This window comes from Sinocyclocheilus grahami, unplaced genomic scaffold (assembly GCF_001515645.1).
Source record: "Sinocyclocheilus grahami isolate Dianchi unplaced genomic scaffold, SAMN03320097.WGS_v1.1 scaffold343.1, whole genome shotgun sequence".
NCBI lineage: Eukaryota > Metazoa > Chordata > Actinopteri > Cypriniformes > Cyprinidae > Sinocyclocheilus > Sinocyclocheilus grahami.
The window spans coordinates 509,013-529,319 of NW_015505522.1; the positions used below are offsets into that span (position 1 = coordinate 509,013).

Sequence of the window (20,307 nt, forward strand, 5' to 3'; positions counted from 1 at the left end):
AAAGCAAGCATGAAGGTCCACTCCTGCTACAAAATTTCACAAATTAGCCACCAGATTGCAATGTCGTATTCTATAAGACTTTTGAAAAACTTTTGTGATCTGGACATACTTTTTGTATTAGTGTTTTTATTTTTTGTTTTAAGAAATAGTTCGCCCAAAAATAAAAATTTGCTTAAGATACACCTGTAATGTTTTCTTCGAAGGCATTTTTTATAAAAATTGCTTAAATATCTTATCTTAAGCCAGGACTAGTCCTGGCTTAAACTAAGCCCTGTTGGTGTTAAACTCACAAGGGGCCTTCATGAAGGAATTCAGTCAGTTTATGTTAGTTTGCATCGTCCCATAGAAATGGTGACCCCTTCTCCGGAACTCACCTGCTGTGAAGAAACTAGACTCATGATGATGACCCACTACTTGAAAGGGGAAATACTGTAACCAGAGGACACAATTCTTTTCAATCGCAATTGAGCGCTGTGCATGAACAAAAGCCAGCAGCATTTTATTATCTGGTCACCAAGAGCTGAAAAAGCCACACGGTGGAGAAGACACGCTGGAACTCACCAGGAGTGAAGCAGCTGCTTTTTCACACTGTAGTTATCCCACACACCGGCCTCTCCTGCGATCATGGGCTCACCTGCGCACACAACACACCACACTGATGCACACACAGGAGCACGAGCATCTCGAACGGCTTCACAGGTGCGGTGTTTTAACATGGAGGTACATCTTACTTTTACATACACTGGTGCCTCCAAGTAAGACTCTTAGACACTAGAGTGCACTGCACAAACAGCTTACAGACAGTAATCCGAGTGTATAGCGAGACATGCCTGTGCTCAGATCCACTCCCACCAGCGCTCCCGTCTCTTTGAATTCACTCTGCAGCTTCACCAGAGTCTCTTGAGGATCATAGCCGGAGTTCTGAGCCAGAACCTTGCAGGAGGAGAGAAACTGGAGTCATTCAAAGACACCTTTAAACAAGAAGCTCGTCAACTCGCATGTAGGGCCCTGTGGAATCCCTTTTATTTTTCCCCAAATTCAGCTTTTTCCATTTTCATTGTTCTGGATTCCATTATTTAGTTTTTTTGTATTTCTGGACTCCTTTTTAATGGTTAAATTAAACTATCAAAAAGCATGTCTACTTTATTAAAATCATGAAACTTAATACAATTTAACATCGATATATTATATCGAGCACATTTTTAGGGCCCTATGAAAAACGCTTTTTTTTTTATTTTTATTGTTACCAAATTCTGTTTAAGCATGTCTAATTATTTGAATGCATGAAACAACTTAATTTATAAAAAATTATTATTATTTTTTTTTACAATAGTCCTATAAAATGTTTCGTTTTTTCTGTGTTGTGTTTTAAAATTTTTATGTTTATCAGATGGAGGCATAAAACTAATTTAATCTTTTAATCAAATGAAAACAAACTTTGTTTTTGGCAAGCAGTTTTAACACTATTAAATTCAAACATTGTGTGATTATTCCTTAAATAATTTTTTTATTTATTAGTAGTAGCCCTAATGCACATTGGGCTCTAGAGGCAGAAACACAGCCGTTACCCCGGTAACCCTGTAACCAAAGGAGCTGCCACACTGTTTCAAATAAAACAAATTCCGTGTTTATAACTGGATTCCGCAATTCCGTCCATGTTTTCCACATTGCAGAAATCATAGGGCCCTAATACATGTTTAAAGATGATTTGTGTTCTCCAGTACCTTAGGGATGATGAGGAGGGCGTCAGCAAACGCCTGCACACCCAGCTGGGCTCGGCCCTTCACTTTGGGCTTGTGTTTAACCAAAGCATCAGCTACAGCCACCTCGAACGCACCGGCCCCCGCCACAACCGAACCTGTGAGAACACCAGCACAACGCCCCACATTAACCCCTAGCATCGCTACACAGCATTACGGACATTTGAAGGAGAATTCAATCTTTTCTTTAAAAGAGTGGCAATGAAAGTGTAAGAGGAATACAGATATTTAAAATGTATATGCTTAGGTTGCAATCAGCTATGCAGGGAAATGGAACAAGTGCATAATATAAAACTAGTCTAAACTTCCAGAGAAGTCATCACCTCTAAAGGATTTGTTATTTTAATTTACTCCATGAGGTTCACCTATAATGTTTAAGTTTTTTTTGCGCAAAAAAAAAAGTGATTTTCAAGCTATTATTTTCAACCCCACACTGAACGCGAAAATTCGGCACAAATGTTTGGCGCGATGACGCTTTTGAATCGAAACAATAGATCCCTATGGGGCTTCATCGGCAATTCGCCTCGCTTTTTCGCAACGTGCTCCGTGTGAAACGGCCTTTATTCTGAGCCTCCGTATGAATGATCGGTTCAACATCAGGGGGCGGAGCCATTAACCATCGAGGGGTGCGTTTCCCAAACGCATCGTTAGCTAACTAAGGCCGTTAGTTCAACAATGGAACCATAGTTTCTTTTGGGAAACGCACCCCTGAACGTTAGTGGCGGATCCATTAACCAACTGAATGCCAGTGGGCGGAGTCATCAACCACCTAAACATCAGTGGGTGGAGCCATTAACCATCCTGGGGTGCGTAGCCATTAATCATCCTGACCCTCAGTGGGCGGAGCCATTATTCATCCTGACCCTCAGTGGGCGGAGCCATTATTCATCCTGAACCTCAGTGGGCGGAGCCATTATTCATCCTGAACCTCAGTGGGCGGAGCCATTATTCATCCTGAACCTCAGTGGGCGGAGCCATTATTCATCCTGACCGTCAGTGGGCGGTGCCATTAAATCACCCTGACCCTCAGTGGGCGGAGCCATTATTCATCCCGACCCTCAGTGGGCGGAGCCATTATTCATCCCGACCCTCAGTGGGCGGAGCCATTATTCATCCCGACCCTCAGTGGGCGGAGCCATTATTCATCCCGACCCTCAGTGGGCGGAGCCATTATTCATCCCGACCCTCAGTGGGCGGAGCCATTATTCATCCTGAACCTCAGTGGGCAGAGCCATTAATCATCCTGAACCTCAGTGGGCGGAGCCATTAATCATCCTACTTTATTAAAATCATGAAACTTAATACAATTTAACATCGATATATTATATCGAGCACATTTTTAGGGCCCTATGAAAAACGCTTTTTTTTTTATTTTTATTGTTACCAAATTCTGTTTAAGCATGTCTAATTATTTGAATGCATGAAACAACTTAATTTATAAAAAATTATTATTATTTTTTTTTACAATAGTCCTATAAAATGTTTCGTTTTTTCTGTGTTGTGTTTTAAAATTTTTATGTTTATCAGATGGAGGCATAAAACTAATTTAATCTTTTAATCAAATGAAAACAAACTTTGTTTTTGGCAAGCAGTTTTAACACTATTAAATTCAAACATTGTGTGATTATTCCTTAAATAATTTTTTTATTTATTAGTAGTAGCCCTAATGCACATTGGGCTCTAGAGGCAGAAACACAGCCGTTACCCCGGTAACCCTGTAACCAAAGGAGCTGCCACACTGTTTCAAATAAAACAAATTCCGTGTTTATAACTGGATTCCGTCCATGTTTTCCACATTGCAGAAATCATAGGGCCCTAATACATGTTTAAAGATGATTTGTGTTCTCCAGTACCTTAGGGATGATGAGGAGGGCGTCAGCAAACGCCTGCACACCCAGCTGGGCTCGGCCCTTCACTTTGGGCTTGTGTTTAACCAAAGCATCAGCTACAGCCACCTCGAACGCACCGGCCCCCGCCACAACCGAACCTGTGAGAACACCAGCACAACGCCCCACATTAACCCCTAGCATCGCTACACAGCATTACGGACATTTGAAGGAGAATTCAATCTTTTCTTTAAAAGAGTGGCAATGAAAGTGTAAGAGGAATACAGATATTTAAAATGTATATGCTTAGGTTGCAATCAGCTATGCAGGGAAATGGAACAAGTGCATAATATAAAACTAGTCTAAACTTCCAGAGAAGTCATCACCTCTAAAGGATTTGTTATTTTAATTTACTCCATGAGGTTCACCTATAATGTTTAAGTTTTTTTTGCGCAAAAAAAAAAGTGATTTTCAAGCTATTATTTTCAACCCCACACTGAACGCGAAAATTCGGCACAAATGTTTGGCGCGATGACGCTTTTGAATCGAAACAATAGATCCCTATGGGGCTTCATCGGCAATTCGCCTCGCTTTTTCGCAACGTGCTCCGTGTGAAACGGCCTTTATTCTGAGCCTCCGTATGAATGATCGGTTCAACATCAGGGGGCGGAGCCATTAACCATCGAGGGGTGCGTTTCCCAAAAGCATCATTAGCTAACTAAGGCCGTTAGTTCAATAATGGAACCATAGTTTTTTTTGGGAAACGTACCCCTGAACGTTAGTGGCGGATCCATTAACCAACTGAATGCCAGTGGGCGGAGTCATCAACCACCTAAACATCAGTGGGGGGGGCCATTAACCATCCTGGGGGGCGTTTCCCCCAAAAAGAACTATGGTCGCAAGTTCCGTCATTACCAATAGAGTTCAATGGAACTAATGACCAGTTAGCTAGCAATGCTTTTGGGAAACGCTTCCCAGAATATCAGTGGGCGGAGTCATTAACCAACCGATTGCCAGCGGGCGGAGTCATTAACCAACCGACTGCCAGTGGGCGGAGTCATTAACCATCCTGGGGTGCATTTCCCAAAACCATCATTAGCTAACTATAGTCGTTAGTTCCATTGAACTCTATTGGTAATGATGGAACTTGTGACCATAGTTGCTTTTGAGAAACGCACCCCTGAACCTCAGTGGGCGGAGCCATTAATCATCCTGACCCTCAGTGGGCGGAGCCATTAATCATCCTGAACCTCAGTGGGCGGAGCCATTAATCATCCTGACCGTCAGTGGGCGGAGCCATTAATCATCCTTACCCTCAGTGGGCAGAGCCATTAATCATCCTGAACCTCAGTGGGCGGAGCCATTAATCACCTTGAACCTCAGTGGGCGGAGCCATTAATCATCCTGACCCTCAGTGGGCGGAGCCATTAATCACCCTGAACCTCAGTGGGCGGAGCCATTAATCACCTTGAACCTCAGTGGGCGGAGCCATTAATCATCCTGACCCTCAGTGGGCGGAGCCATTAATCACCCTGAACCTCAGTGGGCGGAGCCATTAATCACCTTGAACCTCAGTGGGCGGAGCCATTAATCATCCTGACCCTCAGTGGGCGGAGCCATTAATCATCCTGACCCTCAGTGGGCGGAGCCATTAATCACCCTGAACCTCAGTGGGCGGAGCCATTAATCACCCTGAACCTCAGTGGGCGGAGCCATTAATCACCTTGAACCTCAGTGGGCGGAGCCATTAATCACCCTGAACCTCAGTGGGCGGAGCCATTAATCATCCTGACCCTCAGTGGGCGGAGCCATTAATCATCCTGACCCTCAGTGGGCGGAGCCATTAATCACCCTGAACCTCAGTGGGCGGAGCCATTAATCACCTTGAACCTCAGTGGGCGGAGCCATTAATCAACTGTTGTAATGTTTGTCTCCCTACCGTCTTCAATGGCATTTTTGACGGCTCTGAGTCCGTCTCTCACGGCGTCTTTGATCTGAGTCAGGGTGTGCTTGTTGGGTCCTTTCACCAGCAGCGTCACAGAACGAGGGTTGCTGCACTTCTCGATGAACGTGTATTTCTCCTCTCCCTATAGCAAAAGGCCAAATAAATGACAAAGAACTAACATTCAGAGAGTTCTGGGAGTTTAGAATAAAATCAGTGGGCGGTGCCATTAAATCATCCTGAACCTCAGTGGGCGGAGCCATTAAGCATCCTGAACCTCAGTGGGCGGAGCCATTAATCAACTGTTGTAATGTTTGTCTCCCTACCGTCTTCGATGGCATTTTTGACGGCTCTGAGTCCGTCTCTCACGGCGTCTTTGATCTGAGTCAGGGTGTGCTTGTTGGGTCCTTTCACCAGCAGCGTCACAGAACGAGGGTTGCTGCACTTCTCGATGAACGTGTATTTCTCCTCTCCCTATAGCAAAAGGCCAAATAAATGACAAAGAACTAACATTCAGAGAGTTCTGGGAGTTTAGAATAAAAGGCCAGTGCTCACCAGTGTGTGTTCGTACACGAGTCCAGCGTGACCCAGACACTCCGGCGTCAGATCGTCCACCGAGTTCATCGCTACACCACCGCAGGCCAGAGTCAGCCTTACGGGAAAACAACACATTTTCAAGAGTAAGAGGAAAGTGGATGTTTTGTTTTTCACTTTGAGCCATTTTGTCCGTACAGTAAAAAAAACTAATGAGAAAAAATGTTGCAAGCTCTTCATTGAATAATCACTACATAATTGGGCAGACTACACACATTAACCCTTTCCCGTCATTGACGATTTTTCGTCTTTGTGTTTTCACTGTTATATGGTAGGAGGCGCTATTACACATCTTCTGAGAGTACTGAATCTCTGCATCAAATACATACCTTCTATGTAGATATCAGAGAACAATTTAAAATATTGAATCAATGCATTCTATGGCACATTTAATGCAGCAGCACAAACAAGCGATTGTGTATGTAAGCAGATGCATATGCAAAATACAATCATCAAACAGCATGTAAATCAAGACTAACATTACTGAATGAAATGAAATGGACTCAATCTACTATGCCATTTTCTCAGCTTTTTGTTCAAAATGTTGCTTTTTTTTTTTTACATTAAAAACTTACATTCAAGTGTTAATAAAAAGAAAAGAATGCATGAAGCTACAACAAAACGTTGTTTTGTTTAAAAGCAGAGGCTCGGTTCTTTTAACATATTGCACGTTCAGATAATCACACAAAAACGTTTCATGGCCTCCAGAATATTTTAAAGAAAATGATCAATTCTGGCCAATTAAAAAAAAATTAAAAAAAAGAGTTCAAGTCTGAAATTTGTAACGACATTCTTACAATTATTTCATAATAAAATGTAAACACATTTAAACTAACTTGACAAGATTTGGATTGGTGCTTAACCAAAACAATGCATATATTTTTTTTATTATTTGCTTTGCCGTTTTATCTTTATTTGTAATCAATTAGCATAGCTAGCAATTTGCTTGCTTACACAAGCAGTCCCAATCAAAAAAAGCACAACTTTTGTTTTAGAATCAAACGGGTAAATTACAAAGTGGTTAGGCCACACATCTCCCTGACAATCATCTCTTACCTCTCCATGTTTCGTCTCTTTGCTCGACGCAGAGCCACAATGCCCTCTTTAGCCAGCGCGTCCAGAGAGAATGGATCAATACCCTGAACACAACAAATACTTCAGCTTTAGCAAGCTGTGCAGGTTAAGAGTCAAAAGACAGAAACTCTACTGCTCTGATGAATACACGCAGAATGTTTAATTCTAGAGCTAAACCTAAGAATGGTGATCAATACTAACGGTGATGTCAGTATATTCTAAAAACTAAAAGAATAGATGACCTTCTGGTTGATGACCACAAAGCCCTTCTTAGTATCTGCGCACACTTTATTCTTCAGCTCGATTATTTTCATCACACGATCTTCGATGAACTTCCTCTCCGCCTTCACCAGCTTGTCTCTCTCGCCTGCGCTCTTGTAGAAGAACCCCGAGTTCACTTCTCTGTGAAAACACACAGCGGGTACGACTACAGATTTACTCATTCACAGAAACACCCAGCAATCTAAACACGGGCATTCGCAAAGCCTACGTTTTCTCGTATTCCAAGGAAACGTTGCAAGTGAGAACGAAAGCGTCCTCCACCCTCTTCCTCATGTCAGGATGCCTGGCTCCATGATCCAGCACCAAGCCTCTGATCAGTCTAAGCATTAAACACAACATTACTAGATCATATGACTGCAGTTTCAGGGTGAGCTACTCCGGAGATATCTATAGGATATCTAAATGAAGCGTAAAGTGCACATAAGAGAAGAGAGGACGATCTTACTGTGTATCGCTGTCAGTTTTGTGCCTCATCTCCATGATCTCCACCATGTAGAGGTCGATGGGCTCGCTGGGTTTCCTGATGGCCAGAACAGCATCCACCACAGCCTGAGGAAAACGAGGCATGCCAGGGTGTTACAGGCCAACCGAAGCAAAATACAGGTATCTGTCTGAAAAAAAGTGGTATCGGTGCATCTCTAACACATACACACACACACACACACACACACTACCGGTGAAAAGTTTGGGATCAGTAAGACTTGTAATGTTTTTTAAAAAAAAAGTCTCTTCTGCTCATCAAGGCTGCATTTATTTGATCAAAAATACAGAAAAAAAGTGAAATATTATTGCAATTTAAAACAAAGTTTTTCTATTTTAATATACATTAAAATATAATTTATTTCTGTGATCGAATCTGTATTTTCAGCATCATTACTGCAGTCTTCAGTGTCACATGATCTTCAGAAATCAGTATAATATACTGATTTATTATCAGTTCTGCTGCTTCATATTTTTTTTGGAACCTACTATATTTTTTGGGAAACTGTGATACTTTTTTCAGGATTCTTTGATGAATAAAAAGTTAAAAAGAAGAGCATTTATTTAAAATTTAAATATTTTCTAACAATATACACTACTGTTCAAAAGTTTGAGGTCAGTACATTTTTATTCTTTCTTTTTTTTTTTTTAAAGAAATTAAAACTTTTATTCAGCGAGGATGTGTTAAATTGTTAAGAAGCGATAGCAAAGATTTATATTGTTAGAAAAGATTACTATTTTGAATAAATGCTGTTCTTTTTAACTTTTTATTCATCAAAGAATCCTGAAAAAAGTATCGCAGTTTCCCAAAAAATATTTGGCAGCACAACATTGATAACTCTAATAATAAATCAGCATATTAGAATGATTTCTGAAGATCATGTGACACTTTATACTAGTACTACCCTGATAGTATTTATTTTAAATGACTCCTGGTAGTGCTTAAGATATTGTTGGTCATTCAGTGCTTCTGGGAATTTTTTTTTTTTTTTACCATAATACTGATTCGCTGAAATCAAAACACGGATGATAATAGGTGAGCACCAGCCAATGAGATTATTTAGTTCCGTCAACTACCAGATGCTCTGTGCAACTATCAAGAACTTTTTTCCATTTCATTACCCCTTTAAAGGCAATGCGATGATCACACCTTGTTAGGACAGAAACTCATCGTAACACGGGCCAAACAGGATTCATTGCTTGCATCGCATCACACCTGACTGAACTCCAAACGATGTTTCTCACCTCTGTTAGTAAATCGGCCAACTCCACGTGGACCTTGGTTCTGAGGGAGGTGCGGGCGACACTGATGAGAGTCTCTCTGTCCATCTGCTTCACCACCGTCACCTCCTCCAGCACCTCGAGAGCCTTGTCCTTAGCAGCCTCGAAGCCCTCAGCGATCACCCGGGGGTGAAGACCCTGTGGACAGACGGCCATCACTTCTAACATAAGAAAAAATAAACTAACACTGAAAGTTAGAAATTTAAGGAGTGCATGTAAACCTCGGAGACGTGGAGGTCTGCCTGCTTGAGGAGCTCTCCGATGATCAGCACATTGGACGTCGTGCCGTCTCCGGTGATGTCATCCTGGGCCGTGGCCACCTTGGCAATCAATGAAGCGGTGGGATGCTGGATTTGCTGAAGACAAATCAGAACATCAATGAAGGCGAGCCGTTTCAGAGCAATAGACAGGGGCGCAACCCTTTAACATAGATATCAAAATTCATGTGTGAACAAACAGTTGGGAGAAAATCAGATGCGTGTCTGTATATGTGAGCACAAAAGCAGTGTTAAGTCGCTGGGGGATATTTGTAGCAATAGCCAACAATACATTGTATGGGTCAAAATTATACATTTCTCTTTTATGCCAAAAATCATTAGGATATTAAGTAAAGATCATGTTCCTTGAAGATATTTTGTAAATGTCCTACCGTAAATATATCAAAACTTAATGTTTGATTAGTAATATGCATTGCTAAGAACTTCATTTGGACAACTTTAAAGATGATTTTCTCAATATTTAGATTTTTTTGCACCCTCAGATTCCAGATTTTCAAATAGTTGCATCTCAGCCAAATATTGTCGTACCCTAACAAATCATACAGCTTATTTATTCGGCTTTCAGATGTGAAATCTACGCTTATGACTGGTTTTGTGGTCCAGGGTCACATATTACATCCATGCATTAGGTCTTAAAGTGACAGCAGCCCAAGTTATGCAGACCTGGCAGTGGCAACCCTTGGCACTATAATATTTGTCCATACAATGGAAGTCAATATGAAACAAAACAGTTTGCTCACCAACATTCACAATATCTCCCGTTAGGAACCACAGAACAACAAAATTAATCAGTTATTAACCGCATTCCAAGTTTTCCAACTTTTAAAAATCACTTTAAACAACCACAAATGGGTTTGTTATGGTTTTCTATTATGTTCTGAAAAAAATAAAAAAGGTTTTCGGTTTTTGTTTTTCATTCTTTGAACTATTCTAAATGTATGATTTAAAGATTATAAGCAATCCTTGCGGTCATTGAAACAAACAAAAACATTTTCGTTTTTGGGTGAACCCTAAATTGAACCTGGAATGGTACACTGTAACGCGTATAACTGTTTAACCCCAGCCGAAGGAATCAAGAGCTTACAGATGTCAGATTGGACAGAAATCTTCTCCAATTCAATCTACACCACACCAATGCTTTCATATGGATGCCTCACTCCATCGTGCTCAGATTTAGATGTTGATTCAACACGACCGAGCTACAAAACGCATCTGAGATTAACATGGTTTGTGAGACACTGATTCTGGAGAAGCTGCTGCATCCAAACTCATATCTGCGAGTCACAGCCCTGATGCAATATGGGCCGAATGCCACAATTTTACAAATAAACGCACACGCACCAACATGAAGCGCAGCTCTTACCATCTCATGCAGCAGAACGTTCCCATCTTTGGTGAGCTTGATGTCTCCTGCACCAGACACAAGCCTGTGAGAGGAACACAACACACATGACAGCTTCAGCAAGAGTGCTTTCACTCTATATACATTACTTCAAAATCATTTAGGAATAAAATAAAAAGGTTATTTCTGGACTTTGAAGTCACTGTAAAACTCTAAAAACAGACCTGTAACCTCAATGCATCAGAATTACTGATCGGCCTGTTTGACAACCACATACTGCTAAACATCACTGAGGAACTACAGCACACGGCATTAGCATTCATGTTACAAAGACAGATGAAGGCTCATATCAAAAGGAAGAGGTGCAAACTCTGCCCAAAAGTTATGCACAAATCATAAATGTTCCGTTCTAGGTTGCACCGTGCAAGAAATGTAGAAAATACTTTACAGCAGTTGTATTTTTCCCCCTACAAATTTTCTCCAAAACACTACAGTACAACTGTTTTCTAAAATGCATGCCATCTTTGGCAACGCATATATACATTTTTTAAAATATATTTAGTAGACGTATATTTTTTATTTAATGCCATGTCAGCATCTTAGGCTATTTTCATGGCAAAAACTATTCGAAAAATACAAGTATAACAAATACAAGAAAAACAAAAAAATATATTGTACTTTTGATATATTAAAACATTGTGTATTATCAATTATTTTATTGACTTTGTTAACAGGACAACTATTTATTTATTTAAAGACAAATAACAAGGTGTCCTTGTTCCAGTGTAATTATACACTTAAGTAAAAATTCTATGTGGAGTAATATTCATAAACTACCATTTAGTTAAAAGTGGCTATTAAACACCAGCTCCAGTGCCGCAGATGGATAAGAACTTGCTCTTGGCTTTTTGACGCGATCAACCCGGGTTCGAGCCCACCTTTTGCCGAACTTTTTTTTCCTCCCTTTTCAGATCTCGTATTAGCAATGGATTCTACTTACACCAAGTGAAAATAGCAGTATTTTTTAGCAATATGCTATTTACTGAAAAGGGAGGGAAAAAAAAGTTTGGTAAAAAAAGGCGGGATCGAACCCGGGTCAATCGCGTCAAAAAGCCTACGCCACGCACTTATCCTTCTGCGGCACTGGAGCTGATGGTTTGCAGCCACTTTTAACTAAATGTAAATATATACTCCGTATTCGTTGATTGACAGATGTCATTTACGCGATACAGAAATCGCCAGCCACGCCTTTTACAAAATAAACAAATATTTATTTGACAAAAAAGGTTTATTTTTTCATGATCTACTATATCCTCCTGTCTACCCGGAAAAACGTGGATTTAGTATTTTATCATGTCATTACATTGTTTAGAGCAGTGGTTCTCAAACTTTTCACAGCGGTGTACCCCCGGGGCATTTAACATTCTTCTGTGCCCCCTCTCTTCCACTCCAGTCACACCTTTTCTATTAAAGGACAATATTTGCACCCTTAAATTGATTTACAAGTTCATTTTTTTATCTTTATAAAGGCAAATATTTTCTATCCTTATTAATTGTGTCACGTTTATGTTAACATTTCATTAAGTGTATTATTAACATAATAAATAAAGCAATAATGATGGCAAATCGAAGTGATACTTGTAGATTTAAAAATAAAACAGCCAGTAGGTGGCGGCAAGTCGCTGTCTTAATGAGCCAGGCGTTGTGTCATTCATTCATTCATTCATTCAGTAACGAAGTACAATGCTGTAGTTATGAATGGGTTATTAATCACTGACTCTCCAAATCGTTCAAAGCCGCAGATTCGTTCACTAACGAAACACCGCTGTATGATGCTTGGAGACGCAGATGATACGGATTTCGTTGGAACTATTATTTCGTTACAAAATAGAACAAACATGACACTATTCAAATTCGTTGGAACTATTATTTCATTGCAAAATAGAACAAACATGACACTATTCAAAATGTAGGCTACATTTAAAATGTAAAATGCTCACTAAATGTTACCTTTTTTGTTGAACTGTTGTAAAAATGAATGGCACATTTGCCATCGTTTGGATAATTTGCATTCTTGCTCGTATCTTAAACATGAACACAATAACACGCACCGAGTGTGTCTGTATCGAAGAGCGTTTAAATCGATCTCGATGTACAGTGCGTGTCAATATTTGCTCTTCATGCTATTAAGTGAAGATCTACTTTAAAGATACATTGAACAGCAGCGCGATTTGCTAAAGCAGCACATTAAGCCGCCATCCTATCAGATGCACGCTGCTTGTGTGGATGCCGTCAGTTTTGACCGCAAAAAATGAGGTAAGCTGATTGGATATCATGTAGCTAGTTGACCGTTTACGGCACCCCCATTTTCTTGTTTTTACATTAGAAGTGGCATTTTGCTTGTCAGAAATACGTACGGTTTTAATGTTGCTTTAAGTTGGGGTATTAAATTAATGCATTTTGTTCGCGTACCCCTCACCGTCACCTCACGTAGCCCAGTCTGAGAACCACTGGTTTAGAGCATAAGAATAAATGTGAAAAATGATACTTTATTCACCTGTAGAGGACATCGGGACTTTAAAAAGTCCTGTTTTTTTAAAAAGTGCCCCTGTTATGGGTTATGAAAGGTTCATAATTTGGTTTTGGGAGTCCCCAACAACAGGTTGACATGCATGCAAGGTCAAAAAACACTTTTATTGTCTTATAATATGCATTTATTTTTACCTTACTTGCTCAAGATTCATTTTTCCAAACTCCTCCTTTGCGTGACGCTAATCTGCGGTGATTGGTCTGATTGGATCTCGCCTGATAAAGCAGTGTTTGTGAGCGCAGTGCTGCTTTGTGTAGAGCGTTACTGTGGAAACAGCTATTTTTACTGCTCCAGAAGCGACATCTAGTGGCGAAGAATGAATTTGCATTTTCATTCAGACCAACGCGTAAAGACCAAGAAGTGGGCGTGCAATATGCTAATGTTTCATGTTGAGGTCAAGATGAAACGCTTGGGATTCGTTTTAAAAACGACTCGTTTAAATGATTCAGAGTCGACTCTTTCTTATGAGAGACAATAACTTTATACACGGTGCACTTTCAGATTTAAAACTTTGCAGGGTGTATTCACTTAGAGCTGTGTTACACACTGCATGAAAGCTCATTTTCTAAAATCCATAATAGGGGCACTTTAACATATTGATCTGTACTGTAAAGTGTTCGCAGAATCATTTCAGCATTATTACTATGTGCAGTTGGTTTAGCCTGCATAAATCAAGTGATGGCTGTGTAGTTAGGTTATAGACTACTGAAAGCATTATAATGGCTACAGTATTGTATTAAATGATAAAGAAGCTGCACTTTTATTTCTGTGTTACTGAGGACAGGAGAAGCTGAGAGTGCACTGATCATCCAGATGGCACGGTGCCTAGCCATGCATTACGTACATTTGCTAAACGTGTCCCTCAACATGTATTCATTCTAACATAAAACCTTGATTGTGTGTCGCCTACCCAAAGACAGTATGCACGCCACAAGAGCTCGTTTAACATTTACTCTACAGCCAAATCCATCCTACATTTCTGAACCTTCAACATTTGTCCAAATGCTAAAAGAAAAGAAAATCTAAAAAGAAATCTCTGGGGACACAGGACTTATAGCGGCGGAGTCATTTGAATCAGTTCACCAAAAAGATTTGTTCAGTTTTGTTCACTGATTCGTTGCATGATGTTATGATGTTAGGTGTTGACAAATGGGTGCTTTTATGTGTTATGACAGAGTCATTTTATTACAATCTGCAAGAAGCTATACTGAGCGTTTCCATCATTGTGTGAACTGCCGAGCATGACTTTGATCAAGCTATACAAAAAAGACAATCATAGTCTAAAATACATTTCAATAGCGTCTTTATCATTGTGTGTTGTCAGTGTCATCAGTCACATTTACACAATCTTTCTGTTCTTGTTATGAAAAAAGACTAGTTAAGTGATCTACATGCCACACTAGTGCAGTCGAACGAGATTCCTGATTCATGTATTTCACTCACATTTTAGATAAAGACATAGAACCTGAAGCGCCACAAATGATTTCCCTAAACCAAACAGATCTTATTTCCTTTATAGGATTGAGTTTTGTTTATACTATACACCTGCTTTGCCTCATTGAACAAGACTGAACGAACAAATGCCTTGCTGTCTCTCACTCAGGTTCCAGTTTTAAGTTCCTTTACTGGCACGACCGATATTTTTACATTTGTATTCCCAAAGCATTCAGGCATTGCCAAGTCAATCAGCAGAACGAGATGACTGATGCACCGAAGCATGGCGTATTCATTCAGTAGCTCAAACCCAATGAAAACACAGCCCACACTTCAATACTCTTGGTTTTGAAGAGAAGACAACCCAAGACGTCACACCTGCTGAGAAAAACAATAGAAACCACCAGAGAGAAATTCGAATGGTTTCCACTACAAATACCATTACAAACCATCAACTTCTAACCATTAAAACCATTAAAAAATGGTATTCTGTAGTGTGTTTTGAGACATATTCCACTAGGATTGAGTGGCTTTAACAAGCCACCAATAGAAGGTGAACAATTACCAGTAGAGACCAATAGGAGTCCATCACAGTTTCCATTAAAACCAATGCAATATCCAGTAAAACCATTACACATTTTGTGATGGTGTCTATTGTTTTTTCAGAATTCAAAATAGAGGGGAACAAGAAATATGAATCCGTGTATGAAAATGAACAAGAACGATTCTTTCATTTAAAAGATTAATTCAGAAACACTGATTTGTTCACAAGCTACGAGCTCTGGGAACACAGAACGACGGTAACTTCAGAATTCATCGAGACACTACAAATGAGACCATGGCACAAGACTATGGTCTTTTGGTTTATTGTTTTTTGAAATGAAAACATAAAATCAGTAGCCACTATGAATCCCTGGAGCTGGTTATGCATTGAGGTATTTGACGAGCACAGGATAGGTGGTGCCGATGTGCTTCTGGTTGTAGTGGTGACAGACGATCTCCACCTCGTAGACGCTGAAGGAGACTTTGACTCGCTCGTTTGGAGACGTGAGGAAACACAGAGTGTACAGAGCAAACTCAAACTCAGGGCTCACACCGATGAAGATGCTTCCTTTGGGCTTGATTCCATTCTTCCAGCTGAACTGCAGAGCCAACATGTGCTTGTTCTCATCCGGCTGGGAACGAGATTGAACGTAAAGTATAAGGAAATTAGGAACAATATGAATATGCTCTACATATCAGAGTATTAGATAGAGTGAACACAAGTGTACTTTACATAAAGTAGGCCTATGCCATTTGGGACAGGGCCGCAAGTCATTTGAGCGTGAATAACTCTTAAATTTCGCTCTGTTTATCGTAGAGCTTTACTGCTTTAGAAGTTGTATAAAAAGTTTTTAAAAAAGCTTAAAGCTTTTGGACACAATTGACTCTTATAGTATGGAGCGTGTATGTTCATTTTTGTTTTGCACAAGAAAAAAATCTATAGCTTTGCAACGACATGAAGGTGAGCAAATGATGACAGAATTTTCACATTTTGGTATCTTTTAATGCTAATTTAGTTATATTGTTTTTTATTATTTGTCTTCAATTTATTTTGTATTTTTCTTTCTATTTTATTGACCTCTGTTTTATTCTGTATTTATATATTATACTTATTACTATTAATAATATTTTATTATTTATTTTTTGTGCATATTTTATTTGTAAATAAATTAATAAATAAAATATGCACAAAAAATAAATAATAAAATACTAATTATTATCATTATTACTATTAATAATATTTTATGATTTATTTTTTGTGCATATTTTATTTGTAAATAAATTAATAAATAAAATATGCACAAAAAATAAATAATAAAATACTAATTATTATCATTATTACTATTAATAATATTTTATGATTTATTTTTTGTGCATATTTTATTTGTAAATAAATTAATAAATAAAATATGCACAAAAATTATAAAAATACTAATTACTATTATTAATATAATAATAAATATAAATGTAATAAGTATAATAGATAAAGAATAAAACAGAGGTAAATAAAAAAAAATTATTAGAAAGAAATAGGGAAAATAGTAATAAACAAAATAAAATGAAGACAAAAAAATAAATAAATAAAAGAGCCACACAAAGACAAGCACTGAGGCAGGTAAATGAATCGAGCTGCTCTATGTTCCCGTCACGTACCTGTGGCGAGCTGGCATTCACACGGTATCCTTTGTAGTCAATGTGTCCTAGTTTCTCTTGTAAGTACAGCTGGATCCAGTTATGAAAGCCGATGACAGTACGACCTCCTCTCGTCTCTCCTACAAAGACATGCTCGAAACCTGAGGAGTCCGGTCTTGTGTGGAGAGAGAAACATGGGGCTCTGAATGGGGAAACTGCTTTAGAAGAACTCGAGAGTATGTAAAAGTTATTCGCCTGTGTGACCAGAAGAAACGTTCTTGAGAAAAAAAAATCATCCTAAATTTGTGATGTAACAGAAATAGCGACAGATCTTTTCTTCTGTTGTGAAAGAAATATAGAAGAAGAAAATCATTGGTGTTATGTGCCAATGATATCTAATTAACGTTATTGAACATAATTATCATGAGATCACGTTGAGCAGCCCATATACAGATTTAATTATGTTAACATATTCAATGTCGTTTTGCTATCTGTGCCAGCAAAGAGACAAATTACACATCTTTTCATACTCATGCTACTTTCATAAGAGAGAGGCAGATTTTTTTCTAACAGTATAATATGCTCTGCATTTCTTCTCATTTCGTGTATAGCCAACCTTGACTAAAAATAACCTTATTTCGATTTACGCTCCTTGAAAATGATGTTTTGGGGGCAGTGGCATTGAGAGAGGCCGAGAGTTTTTTGTAGAGTTGAGTCGAATTGATTTGAGAACTTCTTAAGAATGTTTAAAAAATTGCACTTGTAATTGGAATAACTGTAACATTCTTTTTAGAATTTATCTTAAAGAGATGGTTCACCCCCCAAAAAATCCATCTTTTTTACATTCCGCAGACAAAGCTGTTTGGAATGACACGGGTGAGTCAATTAGGACAGAATGTTGATCTCTTTAACAAAGTTTGTGACTCGTGCCCCAAATGATCTCCTGTAAGTTGTTCTGAATCCTCTGTACTTACTTACTGGCTCCTCTCCTGGCGTACAGCTCAAACCAAATGTGATAGAGCTGCTTCTTGAAGTCTGCGGTGTCCTCTGGAGAGAGATGCTTCCTCACTAGATATCTGTGGGCCATCTAATATTAGAAAATATACAATTGTTGCAACTTACTATTCAGCACAGCGTCTTACACAAATGGTAAGGGATCATAATTTCATTTCTCTTTTTAGATTTACTTCTATGCATAGCACTTGACAAGAAGTAAATCAGTGCCTTATTAAAAACAGAGTGCAGCTGAATCACGCCTGATTCTTGACCCATTTATCACCTTCATAGTGGGGGTCTTTATGATCGAATCCAGGAACTTGTGGTTCTCCAGTTCTTCCTCTGGTGTGACGATCTCCGGTTCACCGGTATCACTTTCATAGTTGTCCAGAAGTGAGATAAAAGCTGAAATGAGACGTATGCAAATATTTCAGCTTAATCTCTAAATTAGTTCCCATACTTGTTTGGATCCATATTATTTCCAATCCTGCCCTGACATGTTAGATGCACTGAGCAAAATCAAAAAGTTGCTCTTTATGTTTGTCAGATTTTCTTTACTTGTTAGAGAAGAAGCGGCAAGTGTTCTAACATTTCTTTTGTTACTGATCCTTAAAGGTACACTGTGGAATTCTGTGCTCCGCCTGTGATTGCTCCGAAACTTTTCACAATTTTAGTGGTTCGCCGCTGGAGGCAATCTTAACTAAACCAGTGCCTAAATGTTTTTTTACCTGATACCAGATCAGGTAAATAGTAGTAGTAAGTACAGTAGTTAAAGGGGTCATGACATGAGAAATCAAATTTGCCTTGATCTTTTGGCATATAAGACTCTTTGCATTATAAACAAAGCATTTATTTAATCGAGCTCCAAAAACGGCTCGTTTGGATCTGAGGGGCAAGATGACGTCACCCGAGCACAAACATTTGCATAAACACGCCTCCAGAGCTAGACATCGAGCCAATAGTCTTCTACTCAGCATAGGCCCCGCCCACTGGAGGTTCAGTCGCTAACGGCGACACGTGATCACGCTGAATGTGTCAAAATCAGATAGAAATCACAATCACTGCGCTATCTGGTCTACACTGGATACACAGATATGAGTCTGTCGTCAGGACAAATGCAGTGAAAGATCGTTCGCTTTGTCGCGTTTGGTTTAAACAACTCGTTCACGTCTTTGTACAGATATCAGAAGGAAACTAGTGGATGGTTTATTTTAATAGGAGGATTTTGTTTTGTAATCGAGGCACAGTGTCATGGAGAGTCACAAAGAAACATCTGTTGAGAGATGAAGCGGGACTAGATCTGTCCGCAGCTGCATCACAAACCGTAAGCAAAGGATTTCATAAAGCTTCGTCTGGAAATGACCCTTTTATTTTGATCAGGTGTGCTAGACACTGATTAATGTAACATAAAAATACTATATTTATATATTTTGCTATTGTATTGTGGAGTGACACTTTCATAAACTTGTCTATACTCCTCTGATTATATAATGGTAAATATTACAATATCATAGCACAACAACAGTGATCAGCAATAATGATAAGCCTAATACTCACAATAAAAATAATAAGGTCATATAGATCATAACACAGTCTCGGAGGTAAGAAGTGGATTATGCTTCACCTGAAATGTTTGTCTTTTCATCCTGAAATGCGAGGCAAATGTTGGATCACAATAATTAGGAACCACAGTTTGCACAAACCCCTTCATTTGATTGGGATGTGCTCTTTTATTCTAGACGGCAAGGGTAGTGACTGTACCATCGAGCGTATTTTGCAGTATTAAACACGTATTTATACCGATTTCATCAGGCTCCGAAAGTTCTTCTACAAGAACACAAAGACTGGCCTTCTCAGCTGCCGTAGCTGCAACTCTTGCGTCATCAGAACAGAGTGTTCAACGCACCACCGTTTCCGTTTAAAAAAACGTTTTGCACCGTTTTGTCAGGTGATTACTGACGGGCCTTAAAGGACACGCCCCTTTTAAAAACAGCAGGGTCAGAATGAGGGTTGAAAATTATAATTTTCCCACATATTTATTTATTTGTGTGTGTGTGTGTGTAAAAAACCGCTATTAGCATTATAAGTAAACCTCAAGGAGCATATTAAAATAAAATAAAAAATCCATGTCATGACCCCAATTAATTGTCTCTTACTGGACTGAATAGCCAAGTCCTCCATAAAACACACAAAACAAGCCTTGCAAAAAAAAAAAAAAAAAGTTAATGTGTTTTGAGCAAATAAAAAAAGCAA

At 39.1% G+C, this 20,307-nt stretch overlaps 2 protein-coding genes across 2 annotated transcripts in view; both read right to left on the bottom strand.

Moving 5' to 3' along the window:
* Positions 1 to 549: 549 nt before the first annotated feature.
* Positions 550 to 18,341, bottom strand: cct6a (chaperonin containing TCP1, subunit 6A (zeta 1)). Its single transcript, XM_016296013.1, has 14 exons — positions 18,338 to 18,341; positions 17,577 to 17,578; positions 10,881 to 10,944; positions 9,461 to 9,595; positions 9,204 to 9,377; positions 7,924 to 8,027; positions 7,687 to 7,797; positions 7,439 to 7,598; positions 7,179 to 7,261; positions 6,084 to 6,180; positions 5,855 to 6,002; positions 3,614 to 3,747; positions 831 to 933; positions 550 to 634 (listed from the first exon to the last, which is right to left on the bottom strand). Coding segments are annotated over exons 2-14 (1,392 nt in total). The 5' UTR covers positions 18,338 to 18,341; the 3' UTR covers positions 550 to 557.
* Positions 15,807 to 20,307, bottom strand: part of endou2 (endonuclease, polyU-specific 2) — an 8,520-nt gene continuing 4,019 nt past the window's right edge. The window contains exons 3-6 of the mRNA XM_016295958.1: positions 18,338 to 18,459; positions 18,037 to 18,145; positions 17,080 to 17,198; positions 15,807 to 16,058 (exon numbers count right to left, since the gene is read on the bottom strand). Of these exons, the coding sequence (XP_016151444.1) occupies positions 15,807 to 16,058; positions 17,080 to 17,198; positions 18,037 to 18,145; positions 18,338 to 18,459 (602 nt within the window). The remainder of the gene's footprint in view (positions 16,059 to 17,079; positions 17,199 to 18,036; positions 18,146 to 18,337; positions 18,460 to 20,307) is intronic.

Excerpts from the sequence above, each read along its gene's own strand:
- cct6a (XM_016296013.1), bottom strand. Across the intron at positions 9,378-9,460 it reads CAGACCTCCACGTCTCCGAG|GGTCTTCACCCCCGGGTGAT; the intron begins GTTTACATGCAC and ends GTCTGTCCACAG. Across the intron at positions 934-3,613 it reads CCCTCCTCATCATCCCTAAG|GTTCTGGCTCAGAACTCCGG; the intron begins GTACTGGAGAAC and ends TCCTCCTGCAAG.